Consider the following 21258-nt stretch of genomic DNA (forward strand, 5'->3'; position numbering starts at 1 on the left):
AAAAGACCCTGATGTTGGGAAAGATGGAGGGCACAAGGAGAAGGGGACAACAGAGGACGAGATGGTTGGACAGTGTTCTCGAAGTTACCAGCATGAGTTTGACCAAACTGCGGGAGGCAGTGGAAGACAGGAGTGCCTGACGTGCTCTGGTCCATGGGGTCATGAAGAGTCGGACACGACTAAACGACTGAACAACAACAACAACAAATAGAATCATGGAACTGCAGAGTTGGAAGTCATCTAGTCCAACCCCCTGCAATGCAGGAATCTCAGCCAAAGCATCCATGACAGATGGCCATCCATCCTCTGCTTAAAAACTTCCAGGGAAGGAGAGTCCATCACCTCCTGAAGGAGACTGTTCCACTGTCAAACATGGTGCCCATGCAGAGGTGCCCAGAACCGCTATCCTCCCTATTGCAACGCCTCAGTGTGACTAAGACGGCATTCACACCAAATGTTCAAAATACAGTGGTACCTTGGTTCTCAAACTTAATCCGTTCCGGAAGTCCGTTCCAAAACCGAAGCGTTCCAAAACCAAGGCGTGCTTTCCCCCAGAAAGTAATGCAAAACAGAGATGGTTGGACAGTGTTCTCGAAGATACCAACATGAGTTTGACCAAACTGCGGGAGGCAGTGGAAGACAGGAGTGCCTGGCCGTGCTCTGGTCCAGGGGGTCACGAAGAGTCGGACACGACTAAACGACTAAACAACAACAACATGCACATAATCCCTGTTGCTACTGGTCTTTAGCTGTCCTTGAGGTGCCCGTAAGAACCTAAGCAGGCGTTCTGGTGGCCCATCTCACCCAGCATCCTGAATCTCACAGTGCCCAGGCACTGATGGGAATCCCATGACAATTATCCAGGGGCAGAACATCTGGAATCACTACAAAGCTATCCTCATGACCAGCAGCCACGGCTAGTGGACAATTAGTACAGGGGTAGCAATTCCGGGGTGTTGACTACCATATTTGGCCTAAAGCAAAAAGGCTATTCCAGGGTGCCATTTAGAGATCACAGAACCATAGAGCTGGAAGGAACCACCAGGGTCATCTAGTCCAACCCCCCTGCAAGGCAGGAAACTTTTGCCCAACCTCGAACCAGAGTTGGGAATCTCATGCTCTACTGAGCTATCTCGGTTGATGATGGATGGGAGGTCTCCCTCACTCCCCACCCAGAGCTTTTATACTAGGGGTCAGCAACCTTTTTCAGCCGTGGGCCAGTCCACCATCCCTCAGACCATGTGGTGGGCCGGACTACATTTTGGGGGGGGGGGATGAACAAATTATAATGCCGCACAATAACCCAGAGATGCATTTTAAATAAAAGGACGCATTCTACTCATGTAAAAACATGCTGATTCCCGTACTGTCCGTGGACTGGATTAAGAAGGTGATTGGGCCGCATCTGGCCCACGTGCCTTAGGTTGCCTACCCATGGTATAAAACAGGCCCGGGGGCAGGATCCGGCCCAATCGCCTTCTAAATCCAGCCCGCAGATGGTCTGGGAATCAGCGTGTTTCTACATGAGTAGAATGTGTCCTTTCATTTAAAATGCATCTCTGGGTTATTTGTGGGACCTGCCTGGTGTTTTTACATGAGTAGAATGTGTCCTTTTATTTTAAATGCATCTCTGGGTTATTTGTGTGGCATAGGAATTCGTTCATTTCCCCAAAAAAATATAGTCCGCCCCACCCCCAAGGTCTGAGGAACAGTGGACCAGCCCCCTGCTGAAAAAGTTTGCTGACCCCTGTTTTATACCATACTTGATGGATTATTCCTTGCATTCACCCCACCGAAGACTGAATCTCAGGTTCCACATGTCAAGCGACTATTGTTTTGAACAATTAAATGGGACAGAGTGCTAGATATGCCAGCCAAAGAAACAGTCACCCTCCCAATTTGTGTGTTTTTTTTATGAGTGACTCTTTGACCTGTGCTGATAACATTCCAATTTACTCTCCAAGATCAGGTAGAAGAAACCAGCTTGGAATCTATAAGGGAGAAGAGAGGAGAACTAGCCAGTGAGGTGTAGTGGCTGGAGTGTCGAACTAATAATAATAATAATAATAATAATAATAATAATAATAATAATAATGGTGTGTCGAAATAATAATAATAATAATAATAATAATAATAATAATAATAATGGTGTTGGGGGGAAGCTCAACAACTTTTGGGTTTTCCTTAAAGAAGCTCAATAATTTGGGGGGTTTCCTTAAAAAAAACTCAACAATTTTGGGGTAGGATATAACTGCCAGACTAAATAAATCTGCGTTGCTCCAGATGTTGTTGGACTACAACTCCCATCATCCCTGGCCATTGGGGCTGATGGGAACTGGAGTCCAACCACACCTGGAGAGCCATGAGATCCCCACACCTGTACCTGATGAAGTGGAATGCCCTGTCATGTGATGCATCCATTACTAAACCCCTTCTCGTCACACAGTATGGAGATGTGGTTTTGCATCACTGTGACACAGAGAAGAATCAGGTAGATCATTCCTGTAATGCACACAGAAGGAATTCAGACCATCTGGCAAATGCAACAGGAATTTGCCTCTGCGCCCAACCTCCTCTTATTGCAATTTAAATGCCGCTTTCTCAGAGTTAAGCTGCTGCTAAGACAGCAGTGCCTGCATGTGTCACTTAGGGCACGTGAAGAGCTATAATTACAGCCGGTACATCTTCTGTGATGCAAGGTGAGCAAAACAGGCATAGCAGAAACCAGCGTGACTATGGCCACATTTGACCTTACGTTGGAAACAGCATGTTTCCATGCTTTGAACCATCATGTCTCCCCACAAAGGATCCCGGGAACCTGCTGAGAGTCGTTTCGGGACCCCTATTCTCCTCGCAAAGCTGAAATTCCCAAAGGACCCTGGAAAGAGGGATTGGTCCGTGCAGGGAACTTTCAGGGACTGGTCAAAGCCCACCTAGTCTACCACCCTATTCCCCTCCGTGTTCAACCAGCTGCCCATTATGGGAGGCCCACCGAAAGGAGCTTTAGCGCAGCAGCCCACTCCCCACTTGTGATTCCCATCGATTGGCATCAATTCCCAGCAACCGGCTGTTAGGAGTGCGTGCAGGAGCCATGCCCTGTGACCGGTAGGGCCTCGCAGGACTGGGGCCTTCCTGAGTTTGGCCCGGAAGGGCAAGGCCCACACAGGTGAGGCTGGACAGAAGACTGGTAGCACCTGGTGGCACGGGCCAGGAAGGGTATATAAGACCAGCATTTCCTCTGGGTCTTTGCCACAGCAACACACTACCCACCTAGCTGTGCTTTGTCTTCCTGACTCCTGGTATCCTGACTCTTGGGCCCTTGGCTTCCTGACTCCTGGTTTCCTGATTCGTGGACTCTTGGCTTCCTGACCCCTGGACTGCTGATTCCTGTTTCCAGACCTCTACCCCGGTCCCGACGTACAGTGGTACCTTGGGTTACAGACGCTTCAGATTACAGACTCTGCTAACTCAGAAATAGTACCTCAGGTTAAGAACTTTGCTTCAGGATGAGAACAGAAATCGCATGGCGGCAGCAGGTACCTCAGGTTAAGAACAGTTTCAGGTTCAGAACAGACCTCCAAAACAAATTAAGTTCTTAACCCGAGGTACCACTATACCAAGCCAGGACTCCGACTGCCTGTAACCTGGACCGTGACACCGGCACTTGGGGCTAGACTCCACTCAACATGGAGGTTCTACTGAGCTATCATCGCTAGTAGACCCTGATGGAATTCCCTTCCCTGAATCCAGCCTTTGCCAACCTGGTGCCCTCCATAAGTTTCAGACAACAACTCCCACCAAACAGGAAAAGTAACACAGGCAGGCATTTGGACGCCAGTGATGTTATGTGTATGCGTGAGAAGCAACGATCCCACAACACTCACCCACCTGAAAGTGACCTTATTTGCACGCAAATCGTCTTTCCTATAAATGAAGTCGCTGGATCCCGGGTCAAAACTAAATCGGTGAACTGGACTTTCAGTTTTTGTCTAGCTACGCACGCAGGCTAACCCCAAGTTCTGCTTTCCATTCCATCTCTGCTCATCTGCTTCCTATAAACTACAGTGCAGTAGCTCCTGCACTCTCTTCCGAATGGCGACTTTTCAAATAACTTCACCCTGCGGCCAGTTTAAACAGAGAGAGCCTCGTGAAGCAAAGAAATTGACCCAGTTTGCACAGAATGCAAACCACGGTTTGTTGACCCTAACTATGGTTTGTTTGACCGTGCAAACCTAGCCCGGGTGATTAACCATAAGGGCTGCTGGGAATCCCTGCAGACAGATAAGTAACATGTCAGGGCAAAGTCCAGACCAAAGCCAATGAAGTGCTCTTGGTCCCCAGCAGGAAAGGACTGGGGAAAAGGTGTACTCCAGGGAGTTTTGGAAGAGCATCACAAATATCCTTCCAGCTCCCTGCTCTAAGAGGGGAAAGGCGAAAGAGAAGGAGAAATGGCCAAGTGACAAGATCACAGCAACCAAGACCGCAAAATAATAATAATAATAATAATCAATGGAGGGGAGGAAGCAAGTGTTCACTGTATGAACAGTCCCTGCGCCATGCAACTCACAAGCTCCTGCGTCACTATTGCAATAATAATAATAATAATAATAATAATAATAATAATAATAATAAATTTATACCCCACCCATCTGGCTGGGTTTCCCAGGCCACCCTGGGTGGCTTCCAGCAAAAGAGTAAAAATACATTAAAACATCAGTCATTAAAAACTTCCCTACACAGGGCTGATTTCAGATATCTTCTAAAAGTCAAATAGTTGTTTATTTCCTTGACATCTGATGGGAGGGCGTTCCACAGGGTGGGTGCCACCACCAAGAAGGCCCTCTGCCTGGTCCCCTGTAACCTCACTTCTCACAGGGAGGGAACCACCAGAAGGCCCTCGGAGCTGGCCCTCAGTGTCCAGGCTGGGCAATGAGGGTGGAGACCTCCTTCAGGTATACTGGCCAGACTGCTATTAGCATGCGTGACAATCTCCATTCTCTGTGTGCTGGTCTTTCTACAGTCAAAATGGCAGAATACACAAACCTTTTGCTTTGCGGAAGTTCAAAACCAAACTTTAGGAAGAGGCTGCATCCCTTAGGCTGCAGGTGGAGAAATCGTACGTCTGAATGACTCAGACTAAATACCTGTTCAGAACACCCACTACCTCACCTGGACTAGATGAAAAAGACAGGTAGAGCTGGGTGTCATCTGCATAGCGATGACAAAGCAGCCCAAACTTGCAGGTTTTAAGTAGCTTGGAGAAGAGGACAGATCCTGTCATAGTGAGAGGAAGAAATTCTCCAATGCTCCTTCTGCAATTGAGCAGTCAAACAGGAGCTGAAACACTGAATCAGCCAGCCATTTATTCATTTTTTTAAATGCGCTGACCACCCTCCATTCAAAAAGGATACAAAGAAATTTAAAATTACAAGTTGTTCAAATTCGTTTTAATATTGTGTTTTAATATTAATGGCTATTGTTGAAAACCACACTGAGACCTTAGGGTGAAGGGTAGGTCATACAGTTTAATAACAATAATATATTGTCATTAAAATAGCATAAACAAAGAATACAACAAATAGCACTGATGAGATGCTACTATGAACTATGTAGCAAACTGCCCCAAACTCTATCAGCCATTGGTGATAGGTGTCTTGTTATTAATGGGCCCCTGCTGCTAATAACCCATTTTTATTTTTATTTTTATTTTTATTAAACAAAATAAAGCAAATATAAGTGCATAAATAAATACTATTGCTGCAGGTTGGAAGCAGCATAAGGTTGGGCATAATAATAATAATAATAATTTATTATCATTGAACTTGTTGTTCCTAAACAATCCATGCCTTTGAGACAGCTGACAAGATCCTTGGCTCTTTGATTAATCAGTAACGTAAACTTTGGCTCTATTCTGCTGTAAATATCCTTCATAAATAAATAAGCAAGGTGTAGAGGAATGAAACCATACCCTCCCAACATTTCTCCGATGAAAAATAGGGACAGCCTATTCAATAATAATAATAGTAATATCCCACCCATCTGACTGAGCTGTCCAAGGCATGCTGGGCGGCTTCCAACATATATAAAAACATATTATTGAACATTAAAACAACCTTCCCTATACAGGATTGCCTGCAAACGGCTCGGCGGTCACATAACTCCATACCCTCCAACATTTCTCCAGTGAAAATAGGGACTTCCTAAGGAAAAGCAGGACATTCTGGGATCAAATCATAAACCGGGACGGCTTCTGTAAATCTGGGACAGTCCCTGGAAAATAGGGATACTTGGAAGGTCTGGTGAAGCCATACATAAAGCTCAAAACATCATAATCTAAAACAGGACTGGGCACACTTCAGGCTTGTGGGATCTCCTGCAGCGATGGTGGAGTTTTTGCTAGATTCCCCATCCATTGCCTGTTGCAAACAACCAGGCGTTTGTTCCGATCAACAGAAAGGAATGGTGCTCATAGAGAGAACCCCACTCCTGGTTTCCCTGCCAGCACTATTTATTTCAGCAATATAATTTAGGGCGAGAGGAGTCATATTGTTGCTTCAGTTGTTAAACAATTGGGTATCAGGTTGCTTCCAGGTGGCCTGTCTGCCTAGTATTCATCCTGCTCTGCTTGCACAAAGCATATGGGGAAGTCAGATGATATCACCTGTTACTGAGCATTCATCCTGGTTTGTTTGCAGGGAGGTTATACAATAGATGTGGCAAGGAAGCGTTATCCCACTTTTTCGAGTGCACTTTCCCATAGCTTTCCTTATCACAATAAGTACCGATTTGGGGGTAGGAATGGGTTTGTTGCGGATGATTTCCTCCTACCAAAGAACAACTATCTGTAAGCACCCCAGAAATCATTGCTGATTCCAGAAGAAGAAGAAGAAGAAGAAGAAGAAGAAGAAGAAGAAGAAGAAGAAGAGGAGGAGGAGGAGGAGTAGTTTGGATTTGATATCCCGCTTTATCACTACCCGAAGGAGTCTCAAAGCGGCTAACATTCTCCTTTCCCTTCCTCCCCCACAACAAACACTCTGTGAGGTGAGTGGGGCTGAGAGACTTCAGAGAAGTGTGACTAGCCCAAGGTCACCCAGCAGCTGCATGTGGAGGAGCAGGGAAGCGAACCTGGTTCACCAGATTACGAGTCTACCGCTCTTAACCACTACACCACACTGCAAATCACCCAGAGATCTACCTTCTTTCCACCCCAATCTAAAATGTCTGGGCAAAATGAGGTATATATGGGTGAGGAATACAGTGTCAGAACCAGACCTAACTGCTTTCAGAGAGCATTTCTCACGGCGCCACTACCAAGGCAGCTCCCACTTCTCCAGAAGATGAAACATGGAGAAGGGTCTCTTATATCTAACCTCAAAGGGAAATTCACGACGACACTGTTATCAATAGCAGCAACAACAGTTAAATCACTGGGATGGAGGAGGGATCCGTTTTAAATGGATTTATACACAGAATTTGGTGGCGGTTCCAACCTGATTGAGCTTTGCTCGTATCTGATGTCTGAGTCATTAATGCATATAAGTCCAGCTAATAATAATATGCAAAAGAAATCAAGTCCCATGCTGTAACATATTTCCACAGCATAGATTTATAAATAATGCATATGTTTTTTAATATATCTATCAATGACTATATCTAGTTATGTGATGGTTACGTTAGAAAGCCTGGGATGGTCAGGGCAAAGTATATACATAAAATAATGCAGGCATTGGCAAACTCGGCTCTCCAGATGCTTTGGGACTAAAACTCCCATGATCCCTAGCTAACAGGACCACTGGTCAGGGATGATGGGAATTGTAGTCCCAACACATCTGGAGGGCCGAGTTTGCCTATTCCTGAAATAATGCATATAATTTGCTAGTTTTGTTTTTGCATTTTCAGTAGAACCGGAGTCTGGGCAGGGGTGAACCTTGATTCTCACTTTGAGACTAAGGAGCAAGGCATGGAATTGGGGGGGGGGGAATCTGTGCAAATAAGTTCAACATTGAGATTTTCAATAAATCACATCCCTAGACAAGAGATTTACCAAAATCAGCAGAGTCATACTGACTCTCTTCTTTCAAGCCAGCAATCTGAGGAGATGTACATGCCTGGACTCAACTCAGAACCCAGACTCCATTTTGGAAACTAATTTTGTATTTTGTAACATAGAAGTACTTTCACCTGCATATGACTTTGATGTATTTGCTGCCTGCATGGAAATGTAAGTAAACCTTTTAAGTTTATCTTAAAAACAAAACGAAAGAGTCACCCTCCGCCTGTCTCTCTCCCAGAAAAAAGTCCTCAGCCAGAGCAACCAAAGCAGTTTTAGTTCCCAAAATGGACCGAAAGCGTCTACATCACAGAAGTCAGCCAGGGATGTGCGGAGGTGAACTATCACCACGCACTTGAGAGCACTTGCCAAAACACAGGATATCTTCTTCAGGAGTGGACTCGCCACCACTTCCTTCAAATGGGGGACCACCCCATCGCTCTTAAAGAGGCATTAGCCCATTCTTGCAAGCAGACAAGCAGATTTATAGAAGCTGCCAGGAGCAAGGGTCAAGCGAGGAAGGGTCATAGCTCATCTGAGCAATTGTGACAAATAAGTTATTGCAGGAACAGCCTGCCGCTGAACTGCATTTTTTCAGGAGTTCAAGTTGAAGCGGGTGCAAGTGATTTTATTTGCCAAATGTTGAACAAACAGGCCACGGTGGCCTTCCAAAAGTTATAACCCAAGGCTCCAAAAACAAGAGACTTTTCACTCTGCCAAAAATTATTCGCAGGTAGAACTGAGTGGAAGTAGTTATCAGGGGAGAAATCTCTCTTTTTTTCACCAGCATCACTGCCACAGAAGAAGGCACTAGCCTGTGTTTGATCAGTTTTGCTTCAAGATTTTCTCCACCTTAGAAAACCAGGATCCAGCCGAGAAGACTCAAGAATTAGCCCTAGAGGCCAATCTTTCGTTTCATAGCCCAAAGCAAAGAGGGAGAGAACGTTCATGTATTTGAGTCACCATCTATAGTATAGTATATCCCAGTGATACAGGTGGTTTTACTTCTGCATTGAGAACTAGACCTAGGTTTATTTTTCCTTATAAAATTTTATTTATTGCATTTCAGTTCCACCTTTTCCTTCAAGGAGTTCAAGGTGGCATACGCGATCCTCTTCCTCCCCATTTTATCCTTCCCAAATTATTTTTGCCAGGGGTGGGGGGAATATGTAAAGGAGCCTTCCTTGAAACCCACACACATATTCACACACACCAGAGTCCCTTAACTACAGTAACCAAAGGGAACAGACCACTTCTTGCCCCTATAAAATCTGAGTGCTGCTTATTCATGTGCCTTTTCTGAAAATGACATCCCCACTATTCCATGGAAGAGGCACAACCTGAGCTCATCCCTGGACTTTCTAGAATCCATCTCTGTGCCATTACCATCAAAATGTAGACTGCAAGCTTCTTGGGGCACTGGCCTGCTTGTGTCAACTTATTCATGTATTTATTTCCTTATGAAACATCGTGCACATTGATAGTTCTGTATACAGTGGTGCCTCGCAAGACGAAATTAATCCGTTCCGCGAGTCTCTTCGTCTAGCGTTTTTTTCGTCTTGCGAAGCAAGCCCATTGACGGCTTAGCGGATTAGCGCTATTAGCGGCTTAGCGGCTTTTAGCGGCTTTTAGCGGCTTTTAGCGGCTTATCGGCTTAGCGGATCAGCTGATAAGCGGCTTAGCGGCTTAGAAAAAGGGGGGAAAGGGGGGGAACCGCAGGAACTCGCAAGATATTTTCATCTTGCGAAGCAAGCCCATAGGGAAATTCGTTTTGCGAAGCGCCTCCAAAACAGAAAACCCTTTCGTCTAGCGGGTTTTCCGTCTTGCGAGGCGTTCTTCTTATGGGGCACCACTGTAAACCAACAGCAGCAGCAACAACAACAACTGAATGGCCACCCTTCTATGGGGTTGAGCCAGATGACCTTTGGGGCTCTTTTGAGCTCTTATTCTAACAGCCACAATTCTTTTAATACAGTATATGGCTAAGTCTGGAGCCTTAGTGTTACAGTCCCTTGCAAGAGCCATTTACTGAAGCCACAACAACAAGGGAGAGAAGGAAACATAAAGTTCCTGTTTCTTTCTTTTTCAGTTTACAGTATTTCAGAGCAGTAGATGAGACGCTGAGTTTTGCAGTAGTAGTGATAACAACCACCAGCACAACAACAACAACAACATTGCAATCAATAAACTACCACAGGCAGACCGCGGGAAACTCATTGGGGGGAGCATTTCCTTAAACTTAAAAACAGTAACAAAAGGACCCAAGCAGTTTCTCAAAACGTTATTCTCAAAATAACGTTTCTCCAAGCATTATTTGGCCCAAAACATAACAAAAACCTCCACTGCATCAAGCAGATTGAAGCGGAGAAATTGCATAGACACGCAGATTATAAATCACTTCCTATGAACACATCTCAAAGCGATGGACTGTTTTAAAAACACACGCATCTACGATTTTAAAAAAACCCCATTTTTAAAATCCAGTCGAGCTACAGATTGAGATAAAGAAGATCTCCACTTTTCGATAAAAATAATACTTGGAAAGGGTAGATCTTCAAGAAGTGCTGCACTGGATATATATACACGTTTAAAAAGACACAGAAACAACTTTGGTTGACTTTAAAGGTGCGGCAGAGATTCAAACATCCGCCACTGCTGTCACAGAGCTGCCAGGAACCTAAGGAGGCATTTATTTGGCTGAGACACCAGCCCCTTACCTAGTCTCTTCCCATTCAGAGCTGCCACTTTCCTGCTCTCTTCCAACAAGAGGTTTTCCTGGGATTTGCTGAGCTTGGGCTGCCTTCGGAAACACTGCATTGCCCCGGAGAGAGGCAAGGACAAGCATTGGGGAGTCAGTCCCCAGCCCAGCCGGCTCCCTGGTCGCCCTGGGGCTGCCGCAAAGTCCTTGTGGTTAAACAACTGGCACAAAAAGCACTCCAGCAACAGAAACACAGCCGAAACAGAAACACAGGAGGAGGCTGGCTTCAAATGAAAGAGTCCGACGTTAGGCAATCGCTGTTCTCTTGCACCAGTCAGGCCAGCACAGGAGGATGCAACAGACTGAGTTATACCGCACTTGTGTTGCTCCAATCCCCAGGCAAGGGAGGGACAAAGTTCCCCAGCAATTAAAACTTGATTGCCTGGCATGTGACCTGGCAGTGGAAGGGCATTTATGGCACTGTCTTTTCTTTTCTTTTCCCTTCTTCTCCTCCTTTCTCCTCAGTGCCCAACTGTTTTGTCTCCTTTAATGCCTCTCACATGTAATTAGGCTATAAAAGGTTGCCTGTGCCTTCCTGTCTTCAAGACCCATTTCCCTATTGGCCAAACTGCTCTGAAGGTCACGGAATGTTTGCCGACATTCGAACGCCTCATACGGGATGTGGGGTTGCTTGCTCGCTTATTTATTTATTTAATTAAAAAAAAATAGAATAGTGACAAGCAGTACAGGTTTTGCAAGGGGGATGAAAATTACTTTGCCTGGGGAAATGTTCTTGCAAAAGCTATGGGTAGGGGTGTTGCATAATTCCATCAGGGATGGGAGCAGAATTTCCCCCCAATTCGCACGTCCGTACGAGGTTGGGAACAGAAATCACACAAGCGAGCTTGTTGCTCTGCCTTAAAAGAGAATGTTATGAAGATGGTCCATCTTTGGTATCTTACTCCCACCAAATGGCAAAAATGTATAGGACAAGTAGTAAAACTTGCTGGAAATGCAAGGAAAAGGATGGTGACTTCTATCACATGTGGTGGTCATGCAATAAAATAAAAGAGTTTTGGGAATCGTTTTATAATGAGTTAAAAAAGATGTTTAAGTATAGTTTTCCCAAAAAGCCGGAAGAATTCTTGCTAGGTTTGGTGGGAGAAGATATTAAGAAGATAGATCAAAGACTATATCTGTATGCAACAACAGCAGCTAGAGTATTGATAGCTCCAAAGTGGAAGCTCCAGGAGATTCCGACGGTAAGAGAATGGCAGATAAAGCTGGTAGAATACACTGAAATGGCCAAATTGACACACAGAATTCGCAATCAGGAGGAGACGAAGTACCAAAATGAATGGAGTAAATTTATGGTTTATATAAGTGAGAACTGTACAAATATGAAAACATTGGCAGGACTGAGGTAAATCTTATGTCATGCTGTAATTTTTAATTAAAGAAACTGTGAATTATAGATTGGAATAGGAAAACTGGTGGAAGGGAAGGACAGAAGTCAACGGCTCTATGGAGCATAAAGTAGGATATATGTAATAAGATGTGATGTTTTTGTTGGTGGGTGTTGGTTGGTGTTCTTAAATCTCAATAAAAATCATTTATAATAAAAAAAAGAAATCACACAAGCGAGCTTGGGCAATATTTGCTATCCTTTCGTTAGTCTGCTAATGTAAATTATTGTGTTTTTTCCTGCATTCTTTATTATGTTTCCCTTCAACTGAAAAAAAATTTATTGAGTGGGTTTCAGCTATAGTGGACAGGGACACGGATGATGTATTTCACAGAAGCTGAACTGCAGCAGAACAAAAACAGAGCTGATTGTGACCCATCCAGGATGGAACGGAAACCGTTGCCTCCTGATATCCCTAGCTGTGGTTCGTGGGACCATTCTGGTTAGGGCTGATGGGAGTTGTAGTCCAAAACACCTGGAGAGCACCAAGTTTGGGAAGGCTGCCGTTGAAGAATCCAGGGCTCCCCAGCACAGTTTGGAAAACTCTTGCCTCATAATAACTCTCTGATTAAACCCAAAGCAGCAGCGGCAGCCTTTAATAACCGATGCTCCGGAACTTAGGCTCAATACTGATACAACACTGACAAATTAAGTACATAAGAGCCTGCTGAAATTCAGAACCATTACTACCTCTGACCATTGATAGCTGTACCTTCCATAAATTTCTCCAATCCTCCATCCTAGTTGGTGGCCATCACTACTTGCTGAGTGAGCTCCGCAGCTTAACAAAGCACTGCAAAAAGAAATACCGTATTTTTTGCTCTATAAGACTCACTTTTTCCCTCCTAAAAAGTAAGGGGGAATGTGTGTGCGTCTTATGGAGTGAATGCAGGCTGCGCAGCTATCACAGAAGCCAGAACAGCAAGAGGGATTGCTGCTTTCACTGCGCAGCGATCCCTCTTGCTGTTCTGGCTTCTGAGATTCAGAATATTTTTTTTCTTGTTTTCCTCCTCCAAAAACTAGGTGCGTCTTGTGGTCTGGTGCGTCTTATAGAGCGAAAAATACGGTACTTTCTTTTGTCTGTTCTTCCATCATTCTGCTTCAATGGACATCAATGAGTTCTAGCGTCATAAGAGCGAGGGGCAGAGACTTTTCCCCCATGCACCTTCTCCTCGCCATGGCTAATTTTATCAACTTCTATCACATCACCTCTTACTTGCCTTTTCTGTAAATTAAAATGTCCTGAACGCCGCACCCTTTCCTTTTTTTCCAACTCCACAATTCCCTTTGTCCAGAACGGCACACAGTATTCCATACGTCGTCGCACAACAGATTTGCATAGTATTATGGTATCCACAGCTTCAATTTCAATTCTTTTCTTAATGATCCTTCATGTGGAATTTGCCTTTTTCACAGCTGCCGCACACTGGGCTGACATCCTCATGGAGTTATCCACTACAACTCCAAAGTCTTGTTCCTGGTCCGTCGCCGCTAATTCAGAGCATCCATGTGCGATTAAAGTTTCGGGGGCTTGGGTTTTTATGTCCTAGTGTGCCTCACTTTTCATTTGTTTTTCCTGGCTATTTTGCTGCTCATTCCCTCAGGATTTTAAAAAAATCATTTTTATTTGATTTTACAAATATAAAATTATAGCAATCCAAATGCAAATCCATATACAGTCAAACCTCTTCTTACGTCTGCCTCCACTTGCGTCCATTTCGCCCAACGTCCACAGCAAACCCAGAAGTAACCAGTGGGTTTGCCGCTGTTTGCGCATGCGCAGGAGCAGCGATAGCCATTCGCACATGTGCAGAAGCGGGCGATCGCCGCCCGTGCCTGCACACAACGGTGCCTCGACCTCTGGACAGACCTCTGGAACGGATTATGGTCACAGGTAGAGGTTCCACTGTATAGAGAATACTCTGAATCTCAAGACTTCCCCCCACCGCCTCCATGTCAACATTTACAACTGCGTATTATTCTATAATCTATATTTTATATCAATCCATATTGTCCATAATATTTGTTGCATGACAAGTGAGATTAAAATCCTGCTAATGTTTCCATCTGCTTGCAGTGGTCTCCTAGGTAAATTATAATTTTTTCCCATTCTTTTTAAAAGTTTTTCTCCTTGATTCCTGAGCTTTCCAGTCAGCTTTGCCATTTCGGCATAGTTCATCATTTTAGCTTGCCATTCCTCTCTGGTAGGGCGTCTTCTTCTTTCCATCCCTGGGCTAGTAGCATCCGTGCGGCTGTTGTCGCGTACATAAAAAGTATTTTCTGCTCTTTTGGAACACCTGTACCTATAATTCCTAATAGAAAAGCTTCTGGTTTTTTAACAGAAGTTATTTTAAACAATTTTTTTCATTTCATTATATATCATCTCCCAGAAAGCTTTTATTACCTAACACTACCACCACATGTGACAAAAGGTACCTTCTTTTTCTTTCTTTTTTTACATTTCCAGCAGGTATTTGTACTTGTTCTATACATTTTTGCTAACTTAAAGGTAAAGAGACCCGTGACCGTTAGGTCCAGTCACTGACAACTCTGGGGTTGCGGCGCTCATCTCGCTTTACTGGCCGAGGGAGCTGGCGTACAGCTTCCAGGTCATGTGGCCAGCATGACTAAGCCGCTTCTGGCGAACCAGAGCAGCACATGGAAACACTGTTTACCTTCCCACCAGAGCGGTACCTATTTATCTACTTGCACTTTGACGTGCTTTCAAACTGCTACATTGGCAGGAGTATGACTCAGCATTCGTTGGGGTGTGAAGGGGTAACATAATATGCCATTTTGATGTCTCAGCATTCTTCCTGCTGACATTCCCCGTTACACAGAGATCATATGATGTAGCACATGTGCACTTAAGTGGATATGAAAATGTTCCCTGCGTACACTAAGGGCCTAATCCTGCTCTCTTTACCTCATGCCAAGTCACCTCGCTGAGGAATTCAGGTGAATAACTTTCTGAAAAATCAGAAGACCTGTAGTGTCAGTGACTCGGTCAGCAATTACTTAACTTTAATGGGAAAAGGACTCGCTGATATAACCTCAGCCCTTTCCTTTTTTTAACAGAAGGTTTTGTACTGCTGGAGGCTGATCTCCAGTATATTCTTAAAGGCTGGCCATAGGTGTGGGTTTGGACTTTCATTATTATGTTTTTCGTCAGAGGGGTGAGATCTGCTCGCATCACATTCCCTGTTCAAGAACACAAAGTGGATTATGAATTATTGTGGGTTGTCGACCCTCCCTGGATGTTACAGAGACACTACAGTGCTTCCTCGAGTTACAAACACTTTGGGTTACAAATGCTTCAGGTTAAAGACTCCACTAACCCAGAAATAGTACCTCAGGTTAAGAACTTTACCTCAGGATGAGAACAGAAATGGCGTGGCAGCAGCGGGACGCCCCATTAGCTAAAGTGGTACCTCAGGTTAAGAATGGACCTCCGGAACGAATTACCATAAGTTCTTAACCAGAGGTACCACTGTACAATGTTTTTCAAGTGTTTCTGATTATGTTTTTCCAGTGTGGTAGATTAGGGTTGCCACATTTTTAAAAGTTGAGGTTTTTCTTGGCAAAGTTGTTGAACTTTTACTGGGGGGAGGGCAGAAAGATATATCTAAATTTATCTGGCAGGGCAAAAAGCCCAGAATAAAATTTAAGATACTTACTGATGCAAAAGAAAGAGGGGGGTTTGCCCTGCCGGATTTAAGACTGTACTATGAATCGGCAGCTTTCTGCTGGTTGAAAGATTGGCTACTTCTTGAGAATGCAGACATTCTGGACCTGGAAGGATTTGATAACAGGTTTGGCTGGCATGCATATTTATGGTATGACAAGGTTAAAGTTCACAAGGGTTTTAAAAACCATATTGTTAGGAAAGCACTATATAATGTCTGGATTTGATACAAGGATTTGTTGGAAAATAAAACTCCTAGCTGGTTATCACCTATGGAGGCTAAGGAGGTGAAGAAACTTAACATAGAATCCAAATGGCCAAAATACTCTGAAATTTTAGAACAAGAAAGTGGTGAATTTAAACTACAGAGTTTTGAGAAAATAAAGTCCAAGGTACGAGATTGGCTCCATTACTATCAAATAATGGAAACCTTTAAACAAGACAGGAAAATTGGCTTCCAGGTGGAGAAATCGAAATTGGAAACAGAATTGTTAGAACCCAATACTAGGAATGTATCAAGAATGTATAATCTGTTGCTGAAGTGGAATACAATAGACGAGACAGTTAAATCAGCCATGATTAAATGGGCACAGGACATTGGTCATGACATTATGTTGGCTGACTGGGAACAGTTATGGACCACCGGTATTAAATTTACGGCATGTAATGCCTTAAGAGAAAATATTATGAAAATGATCTATAGGTGGTACATGACCCCAGTCAAGCTTGCGAAGATTTACCATCTGCCCAATAATAAATGCTGGAAATGTAATGAGACTGAAGGTACCTTCTTTCACCTTTGGTGGACCTGCCCAAAGATTAAAGCCTTTTGGGAAATGATCTATAATGAAATTAAGAAGGTACTTAAATGTACCTTCCACAAGAAACCAGAGGCATTTCTTTTGGGCATGGTCGGCCAATTGGTGTCAAGGAAGGATAGGACTTTTTTATGTACGCCACTACAGCAGCAAGGATCCTTCTAGCAAAGTATTGGAAGACACAAGAACTTCCCACACTGGAAGAATGGCAGACGAAAGTGATTGACTTTATGGGATTGGCAGAAATGACTGGCAGAATCCGTGACCAAGAGAAAGAGACGGTGGAGGAAGATTGGAAGAAGTTCAAAGCTTATCTTAAGAACTGTTACAATATTGATGAGTGCTAAAATGTCAAGGGAAAGGAAGATACAGAATTGCAGCTGAAATTGTTTGTGGAATTAAGATGAAATTGAGAAAGATAATAAGCTTTAATTAATTGGAGTAAAAGGTTGCTGAAAAATTGTAAAATAAGGATGCAAAAAGGGTGAGGTATGGGGAAGTCCGAGAAAGAAGGCTTATGAAAATGAGGTTATGAAACTATATGTGTGTGTTTGTTTTTGTTTGATGATGTGTGTATGTTGTATCGTTTTAAAATTGGAAAATTAATAAAAATTATTTTTTTAAAAAAAACAAAGTTGTTGAGCTTTTTTTCTTTGGGGAGTGGGGAGTTGTTGAGCTTCTTTTTGCAAAATCTCCCCCCCCCCAAAAAAGAGAGAAGTTTTTCAGCTATCTTTTAGGAAATTTGCCAAAAAAAAACCCCTAACACTTCCGAAACGGCTTGGAAACGGTTTTTGGAAATTCAGCCTATACGTATGGCAGCCCTATGATAGATAGATAGACAGATGATAGATATAGATGGATAGATAGATAGATAGATATAGACAAACAGACACACATGCTTTTTATAACAATTAAGGGGGCGGGAGGTGAATCCGTGAGTGACACAAAGCCCCCAGTGGAGGAGAACAAGGAAAGGAGTCTAAGCAAAACAGGGGAAGAGGGGGAGAAAAGAGATGTGGGAAAGGCTGGACGTGAAGAGTTGCAAAAATGGAGAAGCAAATATGGGGTGGAAGTGAAACAGGGGGAGTAAACAGGCTGTGGCCATTTCCTGTTTCTAAAAGAAGAAAAAAATGTGCATAGAGCAGGGGTGGCCAATGTGGGGCCTTTGGGTGCCTGTGGGTCTGCCAGTCCCTCCTATGGCATCCTTGGAAGATGCTCTCCTCAAAAATCCAGTGTGGGAAGGGACATGGCTTGCTTTTCTTCCTCAGTCCCTGTCCACCACCCCCTCCGTATGAGAGAGCTGCATATTCCTGCATTGCAAGGGGTTGGGCTGGATGATCCTCAGGGACCCCTCCCTTCCAATTTGATGGTTCTGTGGTTCTAAACAGAAAGAAGGCAAAAAGCTTCTCTCTGTGAGTGAGTGGGCGCAGGGGCCGTTTTCCCATTTGTCTTTTTTTTTTTAAATAGTATTTATTCAAATTTTAAAGATTACAAAGAGAAAAAATAAAAAACATAAAAAAGACATAGGAAATACAAACAGATAAAAAAAAACAAATCAAACCTTTACATAGCTTTCTTTCCTTTACTTATTTCCTTGACCTCCTCACACCTCCCTTTTTTGTATTCTAGTTCAGTTAGATGTTTCGGCAAATCCTTTCCAGCTTTGTTTTTATTATCTTAACCTAATCCTTTATATCATTTCTGCTAAAACCACATTACTTCATTCCAACAACCTTCTAACATTCCTTAATTTTATAATGTTTCTGTAGATAAACTTTAAATTTTTTCCAATCTTCTTCCACCAACTCTTCACCTTGGTCTCGGATTCTGCCATTCATTTCCGCCAGTTCCATATAGTCCATCACTTTCATCTGCCATTCTTCCCGGGTGGGTAGATCTTGTGTCTTCCAATGTTTTCCCATTTGCCCAGCTGCTGATAGGAGAAGGGAAAAGCTTTCCCAAACCATTTTGTGGTCCTGTGTCAGGATGCTGTCAGCGGTTCCCAGCTGGATGCCCAGGAAAGTACAGTGGTACCTCAGGTTAAGAACTTAATTCATTCTGGAGGTCCGTCCTTAACCTGAAACTGTTCTTAACCTGAGGTACCACTTTAGTTAATGGGGCCTCCCGCTGTCGCAGCCACGCGATTTCTGTTCTCATCCTGAAGCAAAGTTCTTAACCCAAGGTACTACTTCTGGGTTACTGGAGTCTGTAACCTGAAGCGTCTATAACCTGAAGTGTCTGTAAGCCGAGGTACCACTGTATAAAAACAAGGGAAAGTTTCTTACTGTCCTTTTTTATTTCAATCTTTGCAGAGAGAGGCTATAGAACCCAGCCTCTTGAATAATGGCATTGTCCCGAGTGAATCTCCACCTCCCGTCTCTTCCACTTCCTCATTCGTCACTTCTACAGGTTCTGCTACGTGCCCTCTGTCTTTGAGCTCTTTACTCTCCTACTTTCAAGGCTCGCCAGATTCTGGGAGATGGAGGGTCTGGAATGCTTTCTAATGACGTGTCAGCCGAGTGTTGTTCCGGCTCTCCCAAGATTTCCCAGCTTTTCCGCCCATCTGCCTCTGAGCTGCAACCTCCCTCAAACCCCTGTTGTAAATCTATACTGTCTTCTTCCTGCCCCCAGCATGGCGTAGTGGTTAAGAGCGGTGGACTCGTAACCCGGTTCGCTTCCCTGCTCCTCCACACGCAGCTGCTGGGTGACCTTGGACCAGTCACACTTCTCTGAAGTCTCTCAGCCTCACCCACCTCACAGAGAGAGTGTTTGTTGTGAGGGAGGAAGGGAAAAGGAGATTGTTAGCCACTTCGGGTAGTGATAAAGCGGGATATCAAATCCAAACTCCTCCTCCTCCTCCTCTTCTTCTTCTTCTTCTTCTTCTCCTCCTCCTCCTCCTCCTCCTCCTCCTCCTCCTCCTCCTTCTCTGCCCAGTCCCTGAAACCCTGTCTCTTTTAGCTGGGGCAGCTGTTTTGTGGTGTGACACATCCCAGAAGCAATCATGTTGTGTCCCATGGCAGCCATTTTGTGACTGGCGCCAACGGCACTTTCTCAAAATTCCAAATGCGACCATTGTCCCAAAAACGTGCCTATTGGTGACCTCCGGCGTACATAATTGCAGTTGTATAGATCTGGCTGAATTCCCAGGTGACCTCTTTACTAAGCACTCGTCCCCATTTGCTTGCTCTAATCTTGCAGGGAGGTTACATATATGACGCCTGCTGTTTATTGAGCATTTGTTCTTATTTACTTGTGGTAAATAAGATGCTGCTTCGACCACTTGTTATGTCGTGTTTGCCAGTGCGTTTTCGCTGCCATTTTCCTTTCTGAACAACAATAAGAAGACTTTAACTCTGCATTGCGGGACGCAGGTGGCGCTGTGGTCTAAACCACAGAGCCTAGGACTTGCTGATCAGAAGGTTGGCGGTTCAAATCCCCGCAATGGGGTGAGCTCCCGATGCTCAGTCCCTGCTCCTGCCAACCTAGCAGTTCGAAAGCACGCCAGTGCAAGTAGATAAATAGGTACCACTCTGGCAGGAAGGTAAACGGCGTTTCCGTGCGCTGCTCTGGTTTGCCAGAAGCGGCTGAGTCATGCTGGCCACATGACCCGGAAGCTGTACGCCGGCTCCCTCAGCCAGTAAAGTGAGATGAGCGCCGCAACCCCAGAGTCGTCAGCGACTGGACCTGACAGTCAGGGGTCCCTTTACCTTTACCTTTAACTCTGCATTGCATGAAGAACTATTTTCTTTTTTCTGTCCTGAATCTCCCAACATTCTGCTTCACTGAATGTCCGTGATTTCTAGGGTTGTACACATCTACATCCCTATCCCCAACTAACCTTTTCTCTAAACTACGATGTCCCAAATGCTGCAACCCTTCCTCGCAGGAGTGTCGCTCTGCAAAATCTGGGTTGTTTTTGGAAGCAGGTTTCTTGCACCAAATGCACTTCAACTGCACATCCTGAATTTCCTTCAATGAGACTAAATCCCACCTGAAAAATAGCACTCTATGCTTGCTATGTTCCCCCAACTGAATGTTCCTGCTGACAGTAATTTGAGTGGTAATCCTAGGAAGCAACACAACCGGATTAGAGTTATGATCCTTCTGTGATTCGCTTGTTTCACCCGTCGCCCTTGCTTCATAACCTAAATGTTCCACCTTGTGGAAGTGTTATGAATCAGCAAGGCAGATCTGCAGTCCTTGCTTTAGCTCTGTGCCAATGTGCTTCTAACACAAGCTGAGAGTTTGAGGCAGGGTTGCCTCAACTCATCCATTTCTTTTGCCTTCAACCCCTACCCCCACCCCCAATAGCTTGCGACACATCCAGTTAAAGCACAATTGAAAACAACAGCACATTCAGCTTTGATCTGAATGTTGGTGCATAGGAAGCTACCTTAAACTAGCGCTGCCATATTTCAAAAAGTAAAAACCAAGTGGGTGGCGCTGTGGATTAAACCACAGAGCCTAGGACTTGACGATCAGAAGGTCAGCGGTTCAAATCTCCGCGACGGGGTGAGCTCCCGTTGCTCGGTCCCTGCTCCT

At 44.3% G+C, this 21258-nt stretch overlaps 1 protein-coding gene across 2 annotated transcripts in view; it reads right to left on the reverse strand.

Annotated features, from left to right (window-relative positions):
• Positions 1–21258, reverse strand: part of PLCD1 (phospholipase C delta 1) — a 64000-nt gene that overhangs the window by 31963 nt on the left and 10779 nt on the right. The window contains exon 1 of one of the 2 annotated variants that reach the window (XM_081834260.1): positions 10768–11088. The exons of the other annotated variant lie outside the window; for it this stretch is intronic. Coding sequence (XP_081690386.1) covers positions 10768–10867 — 100 coding nt within the window. The 5' untranslated portion in view covers positions 10868–11088. Of the gene's footprint in view, positions 1–10767; positions 11089–21258 lie in introns of those variants that run through there. 2 annotated transcript variants of the gene reach the window in all.

Source organism: Podarcis erhardii (genome assembly GCF_964252035.2).
Source record: "Podarcis erhardii genome assembly, chromosome: 12".
Lineage (NCBI taxonomy): Eukaryota > Metazoa > Chordata > Lepidosauria > Squamata > Lacertidae > Podarcis > Podarcis erhardii.